The 19,033-nt window shown below is 40.4% G+C and overlaps 1 protein-coding gene across 1 annotated transcript; it reads left to right on the top strand.

The window, feature by feature from the left end:
- Positions 1–3,602: 3,602 nt before the first annotated feature.
- Positions 3,603–18,319, top strand: prmt7 (protein arginine methyltransferase 7; the record flags this gene model as incomplete). The annotated part of the gene is made up of 17 exons (XM_079567598.1): positions 3,603–3,791; positions 5,836–5,872; positions 7,081–7,230; positions 7,793–7,901; positions 7,965–8,077; positions 9,481–9,710; positions 9,829–10,009; positions 10,081–10,202; positions 11,491–11,629; positions 12,634–12,717; positions 12,787–12,834; positions 14,162–14,251; positions 14,317–14,478; positions 14,554–14,628; positions 16,824–16,984; positions 17,876–17,972; positions 18,149–18,319. The coding sequence occupies exons 1-17, from the start codon at positions 3,697–3,699 to the stop codon at positions 18,317–18,319; spliced, it is 2,064 nt and encodes a 687-aa protein (XP_079423724.1). The 5' UTR covers positions 3,603–3,696.
- Positions 18,320–19,033: the final 714 nt, after the last annotated feature.

The raw sequence follows: 19,033 nt of genomic DNA, 5'->3' as shown, positions 1-19,033 counted from the left end.
TCAGAGTCCAGGGCCGGTTCTCAGTCCCAGTTCACCCCTGAGTGCAATTAAATGGTCGTAAAACTAAACATGCTCCGAAAACTCACTTCTGCTATTGTACCCCATGTCACTCCTGTCAATTCTTCTTCTTATCCTACACAAGATTTGACTTGGTGTTTTTTTCTTTTCCAGGCGCGGGACAGTAAGATGGTGGGGGACATAGAAGGCGCCCGCAGTTACGGCTCGACCGCTCGGAGGCTGAACATCATCTCCACTGTGCTCTTCTGTTTTTTTGTCTTCATCTGTATCATAATCCTCATATATAAACAATCTTAGGCCGGACACGCTGCAAATTTAAACAATATACCTTCAAAAACGGCTGTTGCAACACGGTGAAGTAAGAATAGAGAAACTAGGCCTGTAGGTCATATCAAGCTTGAGCATTCTGAGCAGTATCTTCTTTCTCGTCTGTGGACAGGATGTTTTTCCTGGAATCTGCCTCGAGTGCTCCAATGACAACAGAAAAGTAAACATACCTGTATATTGAAGCCATTTACAAACATGTTTTTGTTAATGGCTATTACAAAGATACACATTGTCGCAGAGCCGTGGGAAGATGTTTTAGTTTTAGTTGTTTTAGTTTAGCTGCGGGACAAAATTTACCCCCAAAATACTTTTTCTTTTTATTAACCTCTTAACTCCCGCCTGAACCGAGAGCATTTTCTCCAGTTCAGCTTTACCCAAATCCTGTAGGCCAGTGTAACGCCTCATTTGAAAGACCTACAAAACTAAATTGATCTTTTCCCTCACGTCAGATTTTTTTTCATCACTTTTTTTGTTGGGCAGTCGCCTCATTTTTGTCAAAGTTTCGTGACTTTTTTGTCACTTTTTCGTCAAAATTATTTGAATTTTTTTGTCAAATTCTTATCACTTTTTCGTTGTTTTTTTCTCCATTTTTCGTCAAATTTTTCTCACTTTTTTGTCACATTTTTGTCCATTTTTGTCATTTTTTGTAATTTTGTTTGTCACTTTTTCGTCCATTGTTTCCTCAATTTTTCCTCCATTTTTTCTAAATTTTTCGTCTATTTTTTCTAAATTTTTTGTCAAATTTTTCTCACTTTTTCATACAATTTTTGTCCATTTTTGTCATTTTTTGTCCATTTTTTGTCACTTTCTCGTCCAAATTATCGCATTTTTTTGTCAAATTCTTATCGCTTTTTCGTCCTTTTTTTCTCCATTTTTCGTCAAATTTTTCTCACTTTTTTGTCCATTTTTGTCATTTTTTGTACATTTTTTGTCACTTTTTCGTCAATGTTTTCTCACTTTTTTCACATTTTCATCCTTGTTTTCGTCTCAGTTTTGTCGCTATTTTTCACACCTTTTTTCCAGAAGCTTTTGCACTGGGGTAAAGCTGGAGAAAATGTGCTCGGTTCAGGTGGAAGTTAAGGGGTTAATATTGCCTGCAGTTCACAAACTATCCACCAGGGGGTGCTGCAGCGCCCTCAGCACCCTGGGTTCCCACGGCCTTGCATTGTTGCTCTGTATGGAGTGGACAGCACACACTATAGTAATCACTCTGTACATGAACGGCCTTGTGGTCTTTTGTAGACTCAATTCCCAGTCATTGGTTCATATATATGGATGATTTCACGAGGGTTGTAATAATAATAATGATTAAAAAAAACCTCCTTCCATCAGTAATAGCATTGAAGATGAAACGTTGCTGAATCTTCATGCATAACAATGATCCCAACCATAAGAAGCATTACAAGGAAATCTGTGGAGGAAGCTGAAAGTCTGTCCCCAAAACATTGACGGAAAACATTTGTGGAGACGGACAAAAGGAGGGCGACATCTTGGCAGGAAAAGGGATGAACTGTGAAGGAACGACCTGCTCTGGAGAACTGAACTTATGCTGAGACCAAGAAAAAGGAGGAGATTGAAGCAGCTGGACCTCTGATCTCTCCTACACCGTCAGCTTTCCCCACTCAAGGTCAAGTCACGGAGCTAAAACAGATACGGATTGACGCTTCTGTGACTATACTTACAAATATTCACTCACAACATTCATTTCAAGGACTATGCAAACTTTTTTAACTCCCCCACCCTCCAGTCGACAGGCGGGCGCCCCTCCCCTACCTGCCCAGGTGTACTGTGTGTTTCCCATGTCTTGATGTTTTTATAAATGTGCTTTGCCCCAACTTAACCTGATTGTAATTTCGCATATGTTCTTTTGTGAGGCACATTGAGTTGCCTTGTGTACGAAATGCGCGGTATAAATAAAGTTGCCTTGTCTTGCCTTTGTCCTCTGTCATTACCGACCAAGGCTGCATGACAAAGCATTGAGTCTAAACAAATAAACTGTTTAAAAATCATGCAGTGTGATTTCTTGGATTTAGTTTTTTCCCCCACATTCAGTCTTTCCCAGTTGAAGTGTACGTAATAATACAAATTGCAGCTCTTTCTCATCTTTTTTAAATCGGACACCTTGCCACACTGCAAAAAGCACCCTCCTAAAAAGCAAGGAAAAATTCTGCCAATGGGGTCAGCATATTTTTCTTGCTAAGAATTCTTATTTCTAGATATTTTTCTTATCATAAAACAAGAAAGAAACACTAAATTTAAGCAAATAAATAACTAGAATTAAGCAAAATGTCCTCAGAAAATGGAATAATTTAAGGAAAACATTCTTATTTAGTGAAAAATGTTGGGATATTTTACTTAAATGTTGCTTGATTTAAGTAAAATGTTCTAAATTACTCACATTTTTGAGCAAAATGTTCTTAATAAATACTAATATTTAAGGAAAGTATTGCCCGGAGACCCGTCTCCATGATGTGGAGCCAGGCAGATGGTCAGAATCACCTGCTGGAGGATTCACCTATTGTACATGTTTTTAGTGGTAGACATGGGGAGAACATGCTCCACGCAGAAAGGCCCCGTCATGGTGGGAATCGAACCCGGGACCTTTGAGCTGTTAAGCTGAGGCTCTAACCGCTGTGCCACCGAGTTTTTCTTAAAATAAGAAAAAATATTCTTTGTCTAAAGCTGAAGAAGATTCAAAAAGTTTTTCTTTCTTGTTACAAGAAAAATTAGCATGTTTTTTAGCAAATATATCTGAACAAGAAATGGCCAGATTTTATTTCCTAAAATAAGATTTTTTTTCTCAAGAAAACTTTGCTACACAAGACATTATTACTTTTTAGGGAAAAAATAAGAACTTATTTCTTAAAGTAAGATATTTTTTAACTTGCTTAGAATCCACTTTTTGCAGTGCAGATAGTATTATTTCTTTTTTTATTTTTAATTAATGTTTATTACAACTTCTCATAGAGACAAACAGCAGAACAGGCAAGGCACCTACAAAGTACAGATGGAGAGAAAAATGGGAATAAATTCATAAATAAAAGGATCAAAAACATTTCAGCAGCATGGCAAACTGCTTCCACTGTTTGATTTTTATAATTATATTCGAAATTCATTAAAAAAAATAGTTGTTTGACATAGTCTTGTTGCGTTGTCATTTTTCACCTGGCGCGGCAGCAACGTGCCATGAATCACCGAGCCTGCCGGAAATGACCCAACGAAGAAGAAAACAGGAGGAGCGAAGAAGAGCAAACATGGCCGCCCCCATCAAGTAACGCTGGCAGTGTGTGAAGTGCTGCATCCACCGGTACAGATCGGGCTTTTATCCTGTGTAAATGACCGAAACACAACATGAAGACGTTTTGTGGTCAACCTCAGCCCGCGACAGAAGATGTGGACTGGGAAGAAGAAAGCGAAGAGTATGATTTCCACCAGGAGATAGCCAGGTATCAGTGCTCTGCTTCTGATGGGAGGAAAACTCACTGGGCAGGAGCTTTTACACACACCTCACATGTTTGATGTACTGCTGTCAGATGGAAGGTGGTGTAGGAAAAATAGATATATTTATAAGAGATGATTTATGTGATGTCATAGCATGGCAGCTCTGTCCAAATATATGTGTGAAAAAAGAGATGAAAATGTGACACAAAAACACAACAAAAACACAACAAAAAAGTGATTGGAAAAAACAACACAAAAAAGTGACTGCAAGGCGGTGACAATGCGTGGAAAAAGATTAGTTTTGTAGGTCTTAGCTTTCAAATGAGGCGCTACACTGGCCAATAGGTTGTAACTAGGGCTGTGCAATTCTATTACGATTTCGATTACAACAGTAAAGAATTACAAAATTAGCATAATCTCAAAAAATCGATTATAATTTTTTTTCTTTCTTTTTTTTCTCCAATTTTCTTATTTTTGCAAAGCAGACTTGCGTTATTTCAGGGCGCTGGGATTATTTTCCCTTCGCTTTTCACGTGCAGTGGCTCGTGCTTTTGTCTGTGTGATGATGTCATCAGGCCGCGCCGCTCAGTTTGCTTGCGCAGGTGTGAGGGCTGGCCAGCAGGGGGCAGGTGTGAAACAGGGACCTCTCTTTAATCAAGGCAAACATGAAATCATCTGTACTTTTATGACTGTCCAGAAAACATAAAGTGTAGTGTTTTGATTAATTAATAAATAAAATAAAGATAGACTTTTTTTCAAAGGCAACAAATAATCGTTTGAATAATCGTGATTTCAATTATGACAAAAATAATCGTGATTATTATTTTTTCAATAATCGAACAGCCCTAGTTGCAAGCTTTGAGATTTGGGTAAAGCTGAAGTGGAGAAAATGCAGTTGGTTAAGGCGAGGGTTAAAAGGTTAATCTATTAGTCCTTATTTCTCGGGGTTAGGTCCAAAGCTTCCATATTATTATTTTGGCTACAAACCCAATAACCATCCAATAACATTAATGTTGAATTAAAGTGTGTTGACAGAGAAGACATCAAACTCTGCTAGTTTTTGTTTCATGTGGAAAGACCCTGCTGTTACAGAGATATTAAACCAAGCCACGACATCGGCATATTGACCGTAGATACAGCACAGAATTCTGCGACCGACTGCCTGAGTTCTGAACCACAGAACTTCGAGTTGTCACGTGAATGCGACCTGTTGGTTCATTCTCAGAGCTTGCATCAGGATAGGCTTGTTAAAGGTGCACTATGCAACTTTTTAGTTTATATTCGTGACCCTTCAGTGACCCAGCGGATGGATACGGTTCAATCAGCAGTGAAAGTCTAAAAAAAACCTGATCCTGGAGTTTCGGGACAGGTCAGTAATGGCGTTATGCTAAACACCCATACAGCTGATCCGGTCACTGAAAGGTCTGATACGGATTAGTTGAAGCATTTTTTTACATTAAAAAGTTCATCTTTAAGTAGGGCTGCTCGATTATTGAAAAAATAATAATCACGATTATTTTTGTCATAATTGAAATCACGATTATTCAAACGATTATTTGTTGCCTTTAAAAAAAATCCATCAAAAAAGTGACAAAACTCCAGCAAAAAAAAGACAAAAATCCAGCAAAAAAATACAAAAATCCAGCAGAAAAAAAGACAAAACTCCAGCAAAAAAGTGACAAAAATCCATTAAAAAAATGACAAAAATCCAGCAAAAAAGTGACAAAACTCCAGCCAAAAAAGACAAAAAATCCAGCAAAAAAAGACAAAAATCCAGCAAAAAAGTGACAAAAATCCATAAAAAAAAGACAAATATCCAAAAATTAAAAATTTGAAAAAAAAATGTTGGAAAAAAAAAAAATATATATATATAATCGATTTTTTGCGATTATGCTAATTTTGTAATCGTTTACTGTTGTAATCGAAATCGTAATCGGATTTCGATTAATTGCACAGCCCTGTCTTTAAGATTCACTGGTCCTATATCTGGAATATACTCAGCCTTTGACATGATGTTGATGAAATGTTTTTTGTTCTCCCCTATTTCAGGTCATCTTATGCTGACATGCTGCATGACCATGACAGGGTAAGAGGAGGAATGGCCACATTTGCATGACTTTCTACTGACAATGTTTTTTAGCATTTTACCCATTTACCCATTAACCCATCCAAAACATGCCGCATTGTCACCTCACGCTTACACGACACAAGGACATATCTTCTTTACTTTACACCACTTTAAGCTCCTCACTAAAGGTCGACTAAGAAGTGTTTCAGACAATCAACATCCTGATGGTAACTGCACGTTCTGTGGTCCGAATAAGTTTGACTAAATCTATTATTGATTTTACTGGATGTGTGGACTACTGCGTGATACTACGATCTACCTGATCTGGAAAGTCATCATTCATCTGCCGTATTGTCCCATGTTGAATATTGCCATGGTAGCATTGCTTCCTTCATTATTGTGTACAAGGCCGTGGGAACCCAGGGTGCTGAGGGCGCTGCAGCACCCCCTGGTGGATAGTTTGTGAACTGCAGGCAATAATAACCCCTTAACTCCCACCGGAACCGAGCACATTTTCTCCAGCTTTACCCCCCAGTCCAAAAGCTTCTGGAAAAAAGGTGTGAAAATAGCGACAAAAGTGAGACGAAAACAAGGATGAAAATGTGTAAAAAGTGAGAAAATATTGCCGAAAAAATTTGAATAATTTGACGAAAAAGTGACAAAAAATTTACAAAAAATGACAAAAATGGAAAGAAATTTGACAAAAAAGTGATAAAAATTTGACGAAAAATTTAGAAAAAAATTGACATAAAAATTTGAATAATTTGACGAAAAAGTGACAAAAAATTTACGAAAAATGACAAAAAAATGGACAAAAAATTGACATAAAAATTTGACATAAAAATTTGAATAATTTGACGAAAAAGTGACAAAAAAATCACAAAAAATTGACAAAAAAATGTGAATAATTTGACAAAAAAGTTACAAAAAAGTCACAAAAAATTGACAAAAGTGAGTCGACTGCCCAACAAAAAAAGTGATGAAAAAAAATCTGACGTGAGGAAAAAGATCCATTTAGTTTTGTAGGTCTTTCAAATGAGGCGTTACACTGGCCTACAGGATTTGGGTAAAACTGAACTGGAGAAAATGCTCTCGGTTCAGGCGGGAGTTAAGAGGTTAATAAATAGGATTCATGCACAGAAAAAGTGTTTTGGGGGTAAATTTTGTCCCTCAGCGCCCCCTAACTAAAACATCTTCCCACGGCTCTGGTTGTGTATGTGCTGCAGAATAAGAAGTACTACGCGGGCATCAGGGAGGCCGTGGGGCGGGTGAAGGCGCGCGGTCAAGAGGTCATTGTGCTCGACATTGGGACCGGAACGGGACTGCTGTCGATGATGGCGGTGACTGCGGGAGCGGACTACTGCTACGCCGTGGAGGTATGACGGCCATGGAGCCACCTCTGTATCTGTAACAGCTCCCAATGAATGACTGAATGAATGGATGGATGAAGAGAATAGACTTCAAAACAGCTCTGCTCGTGTACAAGTCTTTTCATGGTTTAGCTCCAAAGTACATCTCTGACATGTTAGAGCCGTATGAACCATCTCGGGCCCTGAGAACTTCAGGGAGGGGCCTCCTGGTGGTTCCCAGAGTCAATAATAAACACGGTGAGGCTGCATTTCAGTTTCATGCAGCTAAAATCTGGAACAGTCTTCACGAGGATGTGAGACAGGCCTCAACTCTGACAATGTTCAAATCCAGGCTGAAAACAGTTCTTTTTACCAATGCATATGACTGAAAGTATTTTATCTGCACTCTCGCCTTTTACTGTAATTGATAAATTTTATGTTGATGTTTTTATTGATTCTATTTGTTTTCAACTGTGAAGCACTTTGAATTGCCTTGTGTATGAATTGTGCTCTACAAATAAACTTGCCTTGCCTTGCCATGAGTGGATGGAGCAGTCATTTTCACTGTAGCGACTTCTCCGTTGGGCAGGTTTTCAAGCCCACGTCAGAAGCGGCGCGTTGCATCGTGGAGAAGAACGGATTCTCGGACAAGATCAAGATCATCAACAAACATTCCACAGACGTCACAGTGGGCCCAGGTGTTGTTTTTGAGCCAGTGCTTGGTCGTCGTGCATGCTCCTAACAGCCTGAGTGTGTTTCAGACGGAGACATGCGGACCAGAGCCAACGTCCTCATCACTGAGCTGTTCGACACGGAGCTGATCGGAGAAGGAGCCCTGCCCAGCTATGAGCACGCTCACCGAAACCTGGTCCAGGTCTGGAAGTGCTGAGAGCCAGATCAGATTGTTGAAGTTGCATATGTACAAAATAATCATCAGATTATTCATGTTTTGGATTTGCTTTTGGACATATTTGACTAGAGTTGGGAACCGTTAAATGTTTCTTTTTTTTTTTGCGTTTTCATCCTCGTTCACATCTCGTTTTCACCGCTACTATTACTCTTTTTTTGTTTGTTTTTTCAAGAAGCTTTTAGATTTTGGTAAATAAAAGCTGAACTGGAGAAAATGTGGGGTTTAAGAGGTTAATGATACTTGTAGGGCTGAAACGACTAATCGATTAATCGACGACTAATCGATTATTGAAATAATCGACAACTATTTTAGTAATCGATTAATCGTTTTCTGGCTCACACAGACTAAAATGGAGCAAAAATGACATAAAAATGTAGTATTTTTTATGAAAACCTACTTTGATTTTATATTTAGGGTCTGTAGTGTTTTGTACATTGTAAATTTCATTAATAGAGCCTTCAAAAAATATTTCCCTTTAGTTTACTCCATCAACACATCCTCAAACAGCGCCACTTAAGCTATAATGTGATAATAAAAATACAATTTTCCTACACCATTCACAGCCAAGCGATTAATCGTAAAAAGAATCGATAGATTAATCGATTACAAAATAAGCGTTAGTTGCAGCCCTAGATACTTGGTTAATGAAACTTGGTTAATGAAACTTGGTTAATGAAACTTGGTTAATGATACTTGGTTAATGACACTTGGTTAATGACACTTGGTTAATGAAACTTGGTTAATGAAACTTGGTTAATGAAACTTGGTTAATGAAACTTGGTTAATGAAACTTGGTTAATGAAACTTGGTTAATGACACTTGGTTAATGAAACTTGGTTAATGAAACTTGGTTAATGAAACTTGGTTAATGACACTTGGTTAATGAAACTTGGTTAATGAAACTTGGTTAATGAAACTTGGTTAATGAAACTTGGTTAATGAAACTTGGTTAATGAAACTTGGTTAATGACACTTGGTTAATGAAACTTGGTTAATGAAACTTGGTTAATGAAACTTGGTTAATGAAACTTGGTTAATGAAACTTGGTTAATGATACTTGGTTTACAATACCGATACCTAGTAAAAAAAGAGTAAAACACTTGTCATTTAGAACCACAAAACAGACCAATATGTAAAATTTGTATCCCTTATTTGACCTGAAACAACCATATTGCTTTATTTAGTGATGTCCTTGGACCCAACAGGCATCAAACCTGGCATCATCATCATTCATTATTCGTAATCGCATGTTTGTTGTTTCTAATGCTGAGCTGACTCCCTCTCCTAAGCGGTGCAGTGATAGCATGTTTGTTGTTTCTAATGCTGAGCTGACTCCCTCTCCTAAGCTGTCCTGTGTGTGGTTTCAGGCAGACTGTGAGGCTGTGCCCCACAGGGCCAGAGTGTACGCTCAGCTGGTGCAGTCAGAGACACTGTGGAGCTGGGCCCACCTCCAGCCGCAGACCGTTGGGCCGTCTCAGCTGTTGCCCTCCTCGGCCCTGGCCCAGTGCGCTGGGTCTCATGCAGTGTGTGACATCCAGCTCAGCCAAGTGCCCCCCCACAGCTTCAGCTCTCTGAGCAGCCCTCGCACAATGTTCAGGTTTACAAATCTCCATCTTAACTGGCCGAACAGAACGGGCTTTTATCAGCTAAAGCCAGCACTTGTGTCTGATGTAGTGCTTGTGGATGTGCGCTGACTGACTGCTTGCTCTCGGCAGTGTGGACTTCAGTAAGCCTGTGAGCAGCGCTCCTCAGACCTACAGCTCCAGCTTCGTGGCTCAGTGCAGTGGCCAGGCACAGGTGGTTTTGTCCTGGTGGGACCTGGACATGGACCCCAGTGGGAGCATCGTGTGCAGCATGGCTCCCAGCTGGACGTATGTGGATCCCAGCGCTGCTCCTGTGAGTATGACACCTGCAGGACTCAGCAGGGGGAGGGGCCTGGACCTGACCAGCCTGTGTGTGTGTTTCAGTGGAGGGATCACTGGATGCAGAGCGTGTACTTCCTGTCAGAGCAGAGAGCAGTGAGCGAGGGGGAGGAGCTGTCTCTGACGGTCAGCCATGACGACTACAGCCTGTGGTACAGCCTGCGCGGGTGGGTCACACCAGGTCCTCGGGCTTTAGAACCGTCCACATTTTAAAGTGGACATGTCATGCATATGGAGCTTAAAGGTAAAGGAATAGGCCACCGTTTTTACATACTGAATATGTTCTTACCTTAGCCTAGTCTTCACGCATGCCTTCTATCACGTAAACACAGCACAGATGGCGTTAGCATTTAGCCTCTCCTCCTCCTCGAAATTCGCGCCGTAATATCTTCATGTTACCGTGTGGACGCCGAACTACTCCTGGTATTATTACGCCTTACAATATAGTTCCCCCTTTTATCCGCTTAGAAAATCCACATTGTTTAATTTGTGTAATTATACTTTGTAGTGGAACACTTCACGTAACCATATTTAAATAGGGAAAACGTGGAAGAGCTTGGTAGCTTCTATCTTGACCTCGTTTGGAGCTATAGAGGAGAGAGGGAGAGGCTAAATGCTAACGCCGTCTGCGCTGTGTTTACGTGACTGAAGATCAGACAGGTCCTAAAGAACTCGTCAAAGCTAAGGTAAGAACGGTGGCCTATTCCTTTAAAAACGTTATTTTGAGCGCCTCAGCTTTGATATTTTATGTTTTATATTTTAAAAGTTATATCTGTTAGAATTAAATACTAACAATGAAATGAAAGAGGTGGTGAAACTCTTGCCTGGGGCTCCTCCTGCTGGCAGCAATAGGAATCATTTTATTAAAACAACAGTGAGCAGCTTCAGCACTGCGTGATAAACAGTACGACTCAAAATTGATAATGTTGGATTATGGGCTTTAAACATGTGGAGGATAGTTTTCGGGTTTGAACAATGATGCAATCAGGAAGTACAGAACGAGGCGCCGACTCCGTAGAAATAAGAAATGGCTAAATTTAGCATCACTCAAAACTGCGTGAATGTTGTGGAAAACTACTCCAGATCTGTCTCTGACGAGGGCACAACGTTTAAACACGGTTTAAACCTCAAAGTCAATTAGGCATGATCTGTCCTCTTTAAACGGAATTCAATAAAACTATTTAAGCTCTTCAGTCCATGTGTTTGATTTTAAACTTTTTTACATGACTATATTTTAACCTATTTCATCTTCTTTTTTTTCTTTATTTACAAGCCCTCGTGATTTTATTGGGGCTGCGCGCGTGATGTCATAGCACAGCAGTAGCATAACATTCCTACTTTGTGAACTCTTTGTGACAATTAAACGTATTCTGAAATGTTCTGAAATTGCCACCGCCATCACCACCTGACCTCTGAGATGAAGCTGACATATTTTTGGGTGTTTCCTTTTTCCAGGCAGAGGAGCTCAGACTCTGTGGCTCCGGTGCCTCGGCCCTGCTGCTCCTGTCTGGCACACCTGGTCTGGAATCGTCCTCGTTTCGGTGAACTTAACGACAAGAGACGCACAGAGAGTTATGTCGCCGCGCTCCGCAAGGTACCAGCCAGTGTTCATGTCGTCGACTAAAATATTTAGTCTTAATTTTAGTCAAAGTGATGTTTTTGACGACTAGAATTGGACTAAAACTAAATTAAAAGTTGACTAAAATGTCCAGATATTTTCGTCGACTAAAATAAGACTAAATAAAAATGAAAAGGAGAGACTAAAATCATCTACTACAACTACTACTACTACTACTACAAATGAGCGTCTGAAAGAGCCTCATATCATGTAAATTCTCTGCTATAGGAGCCGCTCTGAGCTTTATCATGTGGAGCAGCTCCATGAAGCAGAGGAACAAGATTAACCCCTTAACTCCCACCTGAACCGAGCACTTTTTCTCCAGCTTTAATCTAAAAGCTTCTGGAAAAAAGGTGTGAAAATAGCAACAAAACTGAGATGAAAATGTAAAAAAACTGAGAAAAAAAAACTTACCGAAAAAGTGACAAAAAATGGACAAAAATTTGACAAAAAAGTGATAAGAATTTGACGAAAAAATGCAAATAATTTGACGAAAAAGTGACAAAAAAGTCATGAAAATTTTACAAAAATGAGACGACTGCCCAACAAAAAAATTGATGAAAAAAAATCTGATAACGTGAGGTCTTTCAGATGAGGCGTTACACTGGCCTACAGGATTTGGGTAAAGCTGAACTGGAGAAAATGCTCTCGGTTCAGGCGGGAGTTAAGAGGTTAAATCTGATTATAATGAATATTATCAAAGCAAAGTCGACTAAATTAGTCTTAAATTTAGTCGACTAAATTTACTTGCAATTTTAGTCGACTAAAACTAGACTAAAATTGAAAAGATTTTTTCGACTAAATCTCGACTAAAATTACATTACATTTTAGTCAAAAGACTAGAACTAAATTAAAATATGTTGTCAAAATGAACACTGGTACCAGCACCACTTTGGCTCTACATTAAAAACCTGTCACTGACACGATGCATTAAACGCCTGCTTCTGTGAGATGTGCTGATCGTGTTCTCGTTTGTGCAGGTGGTCAGAGAGGACAGTGTGTGTCTCAGTGTGAGCGATGGCAGTTTACTCCCACTGTTCGCTCACCTGCTCGGTGCCAAGAAGGTGTTTATAAAGATGATCATTTCACACCATGACCTAAACATGCAAATAAACAACTCTTCATCCTTCCAGGTGTTCAGCGTAGAAAGCATCAAAATGGCCAAGCAGGTCATTCAGCAGGTTCGTTCAACTGTTACTTATTGACCAGACTCTTGTGGTGGGTGACGCCATCTTGTGTTCATGTCCAGACTGCAGGTCTAACCTAAGCTGACATTGGGTTTAATTTATATGATGTGGCATTTCTGACATGCCGCTGTGTAAATATATACGACTTCAGTTCTTTACAGATAATCACAACCAGTCCATCAATGCAAAGTCACAAACATGAACCTATCGCAAAAAAAAATCATCTGAGGTTTTGTTTTCATTCCGTCCTCCCGCGCTGCAAAATGTAATCTTGAAATAGGTCACATTTTATTCTTTTCTCTTTGATTTGAGAGTCTAATTTCAAGAAATCTGTCCATGGGGCAAGATATTACACATAAATGAAGATAAAAGAAATCCATCCATCCATTTTCTTCCACTTCCCGGGTCGTCACATTGCACCCGCCCCTCATGGCTCCTCCTGCAGGTGGTGGGTCCACGGCAGGACGGCCTCAGGATTGTCAGGCCTGTTGGTCTCTCATAAGGGGCTTCTGAACCGCTCTTTGTCTGACCCGTCACCGAGGATCTGTTTGTCCTGGGAGACCCTACCAGGGGCACAAAGCCCCGACAACAGAGCTCCAGGATCATTCAGGTGCTCAAACCCTCCACCACGTTAAGGTGGCGGTTCCAGGAGGGGATAAAAGAAATCAACGCACTCAAAACTAGATGTAAAACTTAATTTACTTGAATTAAAACTGTTGTAGTTGTTTTATCTTAAGTGTAAATATCTTGCCTCATGGACAGATTTCTTGAAATTAGACTCTCAGATCGAACACGAGCACTGCTTCAGGTGGTGCTCAGGCTTCTCTATATTTCAGGTCTGTTTATATTTAGAGCCAGTAGTAATTATTGTGTTTTATTTTCCCTCTTTTGCTCCAGTCCTTGTTTGGAAACACCTCTCAGCTGATCAGAGCAGGGCAGTTGTATAATTCTTAAGAATGGAAATACAATATTCCACATGACTTTATTACCAGACTATGTTTCCTAAATTAGAGTCTCTGAATTTAACCAGTGCTAAATGTTGTCTCAATTGTAGCACAGTGGTGGATCTCCAATGTTTACAAGAGTTTAGAAGGAAAATCGAGAGTAAGGCTACTGCAAAATGAGGCCAAGTAACGACAAAGGCACCTCCTGGACACTTCGGGAAAGTAATCACTGTGAATGAATAGATTTCTAACCAATCGGTGCATCCCTAATTTGAGACAATTCAGTGGTACTGAGTGTGAAAGCTTTGAAAACCACTGCTCCTACATTGGGACGTCCTGTAGATTGTTTCCCTCTTTGATATTGTAAATGTGGACAGGTTCTAGAAGCCAATCAGCTACAAGGAAGTGTGGAGCTTTTGGAGGGGAAGGCCGAGCGCCTGAGCAGCCGTGACCTCCAGGACCTCCAGGTACCACAAGAATGCACTCTTAGGTCACAGAGTAGTTTGTAAAATGTGGTGTTGTGTGATTCCAGATCTCCGTCCTGATGGGGGAGCCGTACTTCAGCAGCGCTCTCCTGCCCTGGCACTCGCTGTACTTCTGGTACTGCCGCTCTGCGCTGGCGTCCCGCCTCAGCGCCGATGCCGTCGTCCTGCCCCGCGCGGCCACACTGCACATGGTGGCCGTGGAGTTCGAGGTCAGAGGCTCCGAACGCTGAGTGACCAGAGGAGGTTTTGCTGTAACTCTTGTTGAAAGTGTGGCTGCTTTTCAGAATCTGTGGAGGATCCGAGCGCCTTGTGGGACGTGTGAAGGGTTCGATGTGACAGCCATGGATGAGATGATCCAGGTGACTGTCACACTCGGATGGTGCATGTGACGTGCACATGCTGGTATTTGAATCATGATTTCAGGTGGAGGGAAGGGTGGTGATCCTGTGGCCAATAAGCCGTCAAAAGCAGTGTTAATTTTATCGACTAAAATATTTTTAGTCAAAGTAATATTGACTAAAATTGGACAAAAACTTTTTATTTTTATGAGACTAAAACTAATGTCCAGATATTTTTGTCGACTAAAACTGAAGAAAAGACTAAAATCATCCAAGCTTCCACTGACAGTTTTAAAGAGCCGCATATCATTTAAATCCACTGCCAAAGGAGCAGCTCTGTGCTTTGTTCATGTGTTAGGAGCTCCAAGAGGGAAAGGACCTTAATTAAATATGATTATAAGAAACATTCTGGTATTTGAATCATGGTTTCAGGTGGAGGGAAGGGGCCTATGTGATCCTGTGGGAGATTTATGGTTCTGACAAATACACTGCCTGGTCAGATTGTTTTAATAAGCTGACAAAAGGAGTGTTGATTTCATCGACTAAAACGCTGAGTCAGAATTTTAGTAATATTTTAAGTAAGTAATATTTTTGTAACTTTGTATTTTTTAGATTAAAACTATGATTAAAATGTCCAGATATTTATGTCGCGTTAAACTGAAAAGAAGAGACTAAAGTCATCCAAACTTCCAATGATAGTCTGAAAGAGCCTCATATCATTTAAATCCACTGCCAGAGGAGCAGCTCTGTGCTAACATGAAACAGGGGTTCAGTCCTTGATTAAATATGATTATAATACATGTTATAAATGCAAAGTTGATCAAAGATTTAGTCGACTAAATTTACATGCAGTTTTAGTCGACAATTATTGACTAAATCTCGGCTTAAGTGAAGTTACATTTTCGTCAAAAGACTCAGTTAAGATATATTGTCAAAATGAAAACTGGCCAAAAGATCCAGTGTTGCATTCATTTATTCACCAAGATCATGTGTCGATGATGGGAGAGAGTGACCACTGCACAAAGCCGTCTCCAGCACATCCCAAAGCTTCTCAATGGGGTGAAGATCTGGACTCTGTGTCGGCCAGTCCGTCTCATGCTCCCTGAACCGCTCTTTCCCAACAACGCATTGTAATATATGAATATACCTGCGCCATCAGGGAAGAAGAAATCCACTGATGGAATAACCTGGTTATTTATGATGTTCAGTCAGCTGATCTCATTCTTTGGGCTCATAGTGTTGCTAAACCTAGACCTGACCAACCGCAGCAGCCCCAGATCAGAACAGTTAGTTGTATCCAGATGGACACTTTCTTTTTGGTCAGGCAGTTTATCCAGGTTTTAACCATAATGTCACATTCTCATCAGAACAGACCCGTTTCACCAAACTTTACATTCTTGCCGGTGCATATCTTCTTTTCTTCCTTTTTTTGTGTGACTAAAACTGAATAAAAAGTAGATCACGATGACAAATAACACAAAACAAGAAGTGACTAAAAACATCTAAACTTTCAATGACGCTGTAAGAAATTGTCCCCTATCAATTATACCAGTGGTTCTCAACCTTTTAGAGCCGCGACCCCCATTATAACAGTTAATTAGGATCGTGACCCCCACACGGGTCAGACCATGGGAAACACAGGGACATTAACCCCTTAACTCCCACCTGAACCGAGCACATTTTCTTCACTTTGGCTTCACCCCAGTCCAAAAGCTTCTGGGAAAATAGAGACAGAACTGAGACGAAAACAATGATGGAAATGTGACAAAAAAGTGAGAAAACGTTGACAAAAAAAGACAAAAAATTGACAAAAATGTGGCAAAAAAATAACCAAAAATGACAAAAATGTGACAAAAAAAGACAGAAAATTGATAAAAAATTTACGAAAAATTTTAAAAAAAAAAGTGACAAAAAAATGACAAATGTGATAAAAATATGACAAAAAAATGCAAAAAATTGACCAAAAAAAATGCAAAAAATGGACAAAAATGTGACAAAAAAGGACAAAAAATGGACAAAAATTAGTTGAATACCCACAAAAAAATGATGGGAAAAAAATCTGCTGACGTGAGGAAAAAGAAGAAGTGAGTTTTTCCTGCAGTGTCTGTCAATCTGGCCTTTCCCCCACCTCGGTGTTAAACTGGGGTCTGTTAAATGCTATGTCCGTGTAAAGCCACATGAACGTGACTTATCCAAGCTGTAATCTCTCTGTTCAGAGGTCACTGGATTTCCGGGAGTCCCGCGAGGCCGAGCCCCACTCGCTCTGGGAGTACCCGTGCCGCGCCCTGACCGCCAGCGCCGCCGCCATGAGCTTCGACTTCACACAGTGCGTTCCACAGAAGCCCATCACCAGGCGGGGCTCGCTGCCTTTCCTCAGGTAAAGCAAAGCCATTCAGAGATAATTATTCATGTAACTTCTGAGTGATTCTGTACTTCCTGGATTTTGTTGTGTCGGTGTCCTAGTTAGCCCTGTACAGGATTGACCCGCTGCTGCACCTTCTGTTTCTGTTTAGCCGGCTCATCAGGCCTATCTTTCTGTTATGTCTTTGAGCAGGGGGTGGTGAAGGCTCGTTCTTTTTTGTTCCCTCCAACCAACATCTACAATCTAAAAAAAAAATACAAAGAATAAGTGAAAGAAGAAACGAATTGAAATAAAAATGCATGTATGTTGTAAAACCATGTCCTTTGGGTGTTATTTAGTGCAGGAAAAAAGTAGAAATAATAAAAAACCTTTATTAAAGGGGGGGTATTCTGCAAAAATGGACTTTGTCAAGCTTTCCATCATGTTATTCTGTCACTCCCTCATTAAAAACATGCCTGAAGTGTTGCCTTGGCACATTCACATATTTTTGAGTAATCTGTAAAAACTCTGATGGCGGCCATTTTAGGGATAGGTTTGCCTGAGTCCTCCTAGGAACGCCCCCACCTCCTGGAGACGCCTCCGAGCTTTGGTCACCAGCCGAGTAACCAACCACTGCTCCTCAGCAGAACCCCCTCCCCACTGATGCCACAGACAGCGTGTGGAGGGGGCGTGTCTAAAGGCTCAGAGGTTCTTAAAGAGACAGAGGCCTATTTCAAGACATTCACTACAGCCATTTTGAGAGAGACATTTTATACAAGGCAGTTATTCTAATTTACTGCATTGACAGACCAACAGAAGGTTTCATTGTAGTGTGATATAGACTGGTGCTATGGGGCTGGAAAAAGCAGAACACCCCCTCTTTAAAGAAATGCTGTTGTGTCTGACCGTTGTCGGCTTGTGTTGCAGGAGCGGCCGGTGCCACGGTGTCGCGATGTGGATGGAATACCATTTAACTGAAGACATCACCGTTAGCGCCGGTTTGGTCGGACCTATTAGTGAACAGGTACTGCATCCTCCTCAGGCAGTTTATTATTTTTATTTGACAGCTTGCTTGTACGGCTAGCATTTCTGTCTGAAGCACCGTTTACTCAAGTTAAAGACAATTCTGGCCTGATGTTTACAGTGCATTTTACTATAACACAAATGAAAAAGCCTGTTGGTTGGTTGATTGTGTTTTAGGGGACGTGTGAATGGAGCCCACACCAGAAGCAGGCCGTGTTCTTCCTCCGCTCTCCGTGTGACGCTGCAGGAGACGGCGGCGCACAAGTGTCCTACACGTTCACCTTTGAGCCCAGCGCAGGAGACGTCCGCATGGACTTCAGCGCTCAGTCGCCCCCGTTTGAAGTGTAATAGACTGTATTACTGTATTATGTGACCAACTTTTTAAACAAATAAATCAAATGAGGTTACTGAGACTGGTAGTTTATTTTGCAATGGGCTCAAACTGATGACTGATTTATTTTATCCTTGTGATGCGATGCTGAAATGAAATGGGTTCAGTGATTAATTACATAAAAAAAATATACGGTTTTCAACACTGCAAAAAGTAAATATCAAGCATTGGCTTAAATGACTTGAATTGAGGAAATGTATCTTGTTTTGAGCGGTTTTCACTCATTTAGACACTTTTCCTGATCGGACCAAGTTTGCTTTGCTTGTTTGAGGACATTTCAGACCAGTTCTAAGGTAAATCTCGCTTGAAATAAGAAAGTAAAATTGCCAATGAGATAAGACCAATTTTCTTTCCCCATTGGCAAAGAAAATTACCTGAAATAAGGACGAAATGTATCGAAACGAGTCAGAAACATCTCAGAACAAGTGAAATAATCCAGGACAAATGCCCAACAACTTCTTAACTAGTCAAAACAACTAAAATTTGGATTATTGTGCTCAAATTGAGATGTTTATACTGATCTAGTTAAATACTTTTTGCAGTGAAAGTATATTACATGCATTTATTTTTTTAAGTCATGGCGACATGTAAACAAGAAGCAACCTCCCTCTCTCTTGGTACAGCAGTTTGTGGTTCCACACGGTTTCGCTGGATGCTTTAGTTCGTTTTTG

Source organism: Gobius niger (genome assembly GCF_951799975.1).
Source record: "Gobius niger genome assembly, chromosome: 12".
In the NCBI taxonomy this organism is placed as follows: Eukaryota; Metazoa; Chordata; class Actinopteri; order Gobiiformes; family Gobiidae; genus Gobius; species Gobius niger.
Note: the sequence above shows the minus strand (reverse complement) of the source record. Positions and strands in the feature narration are given on the sequence as shown.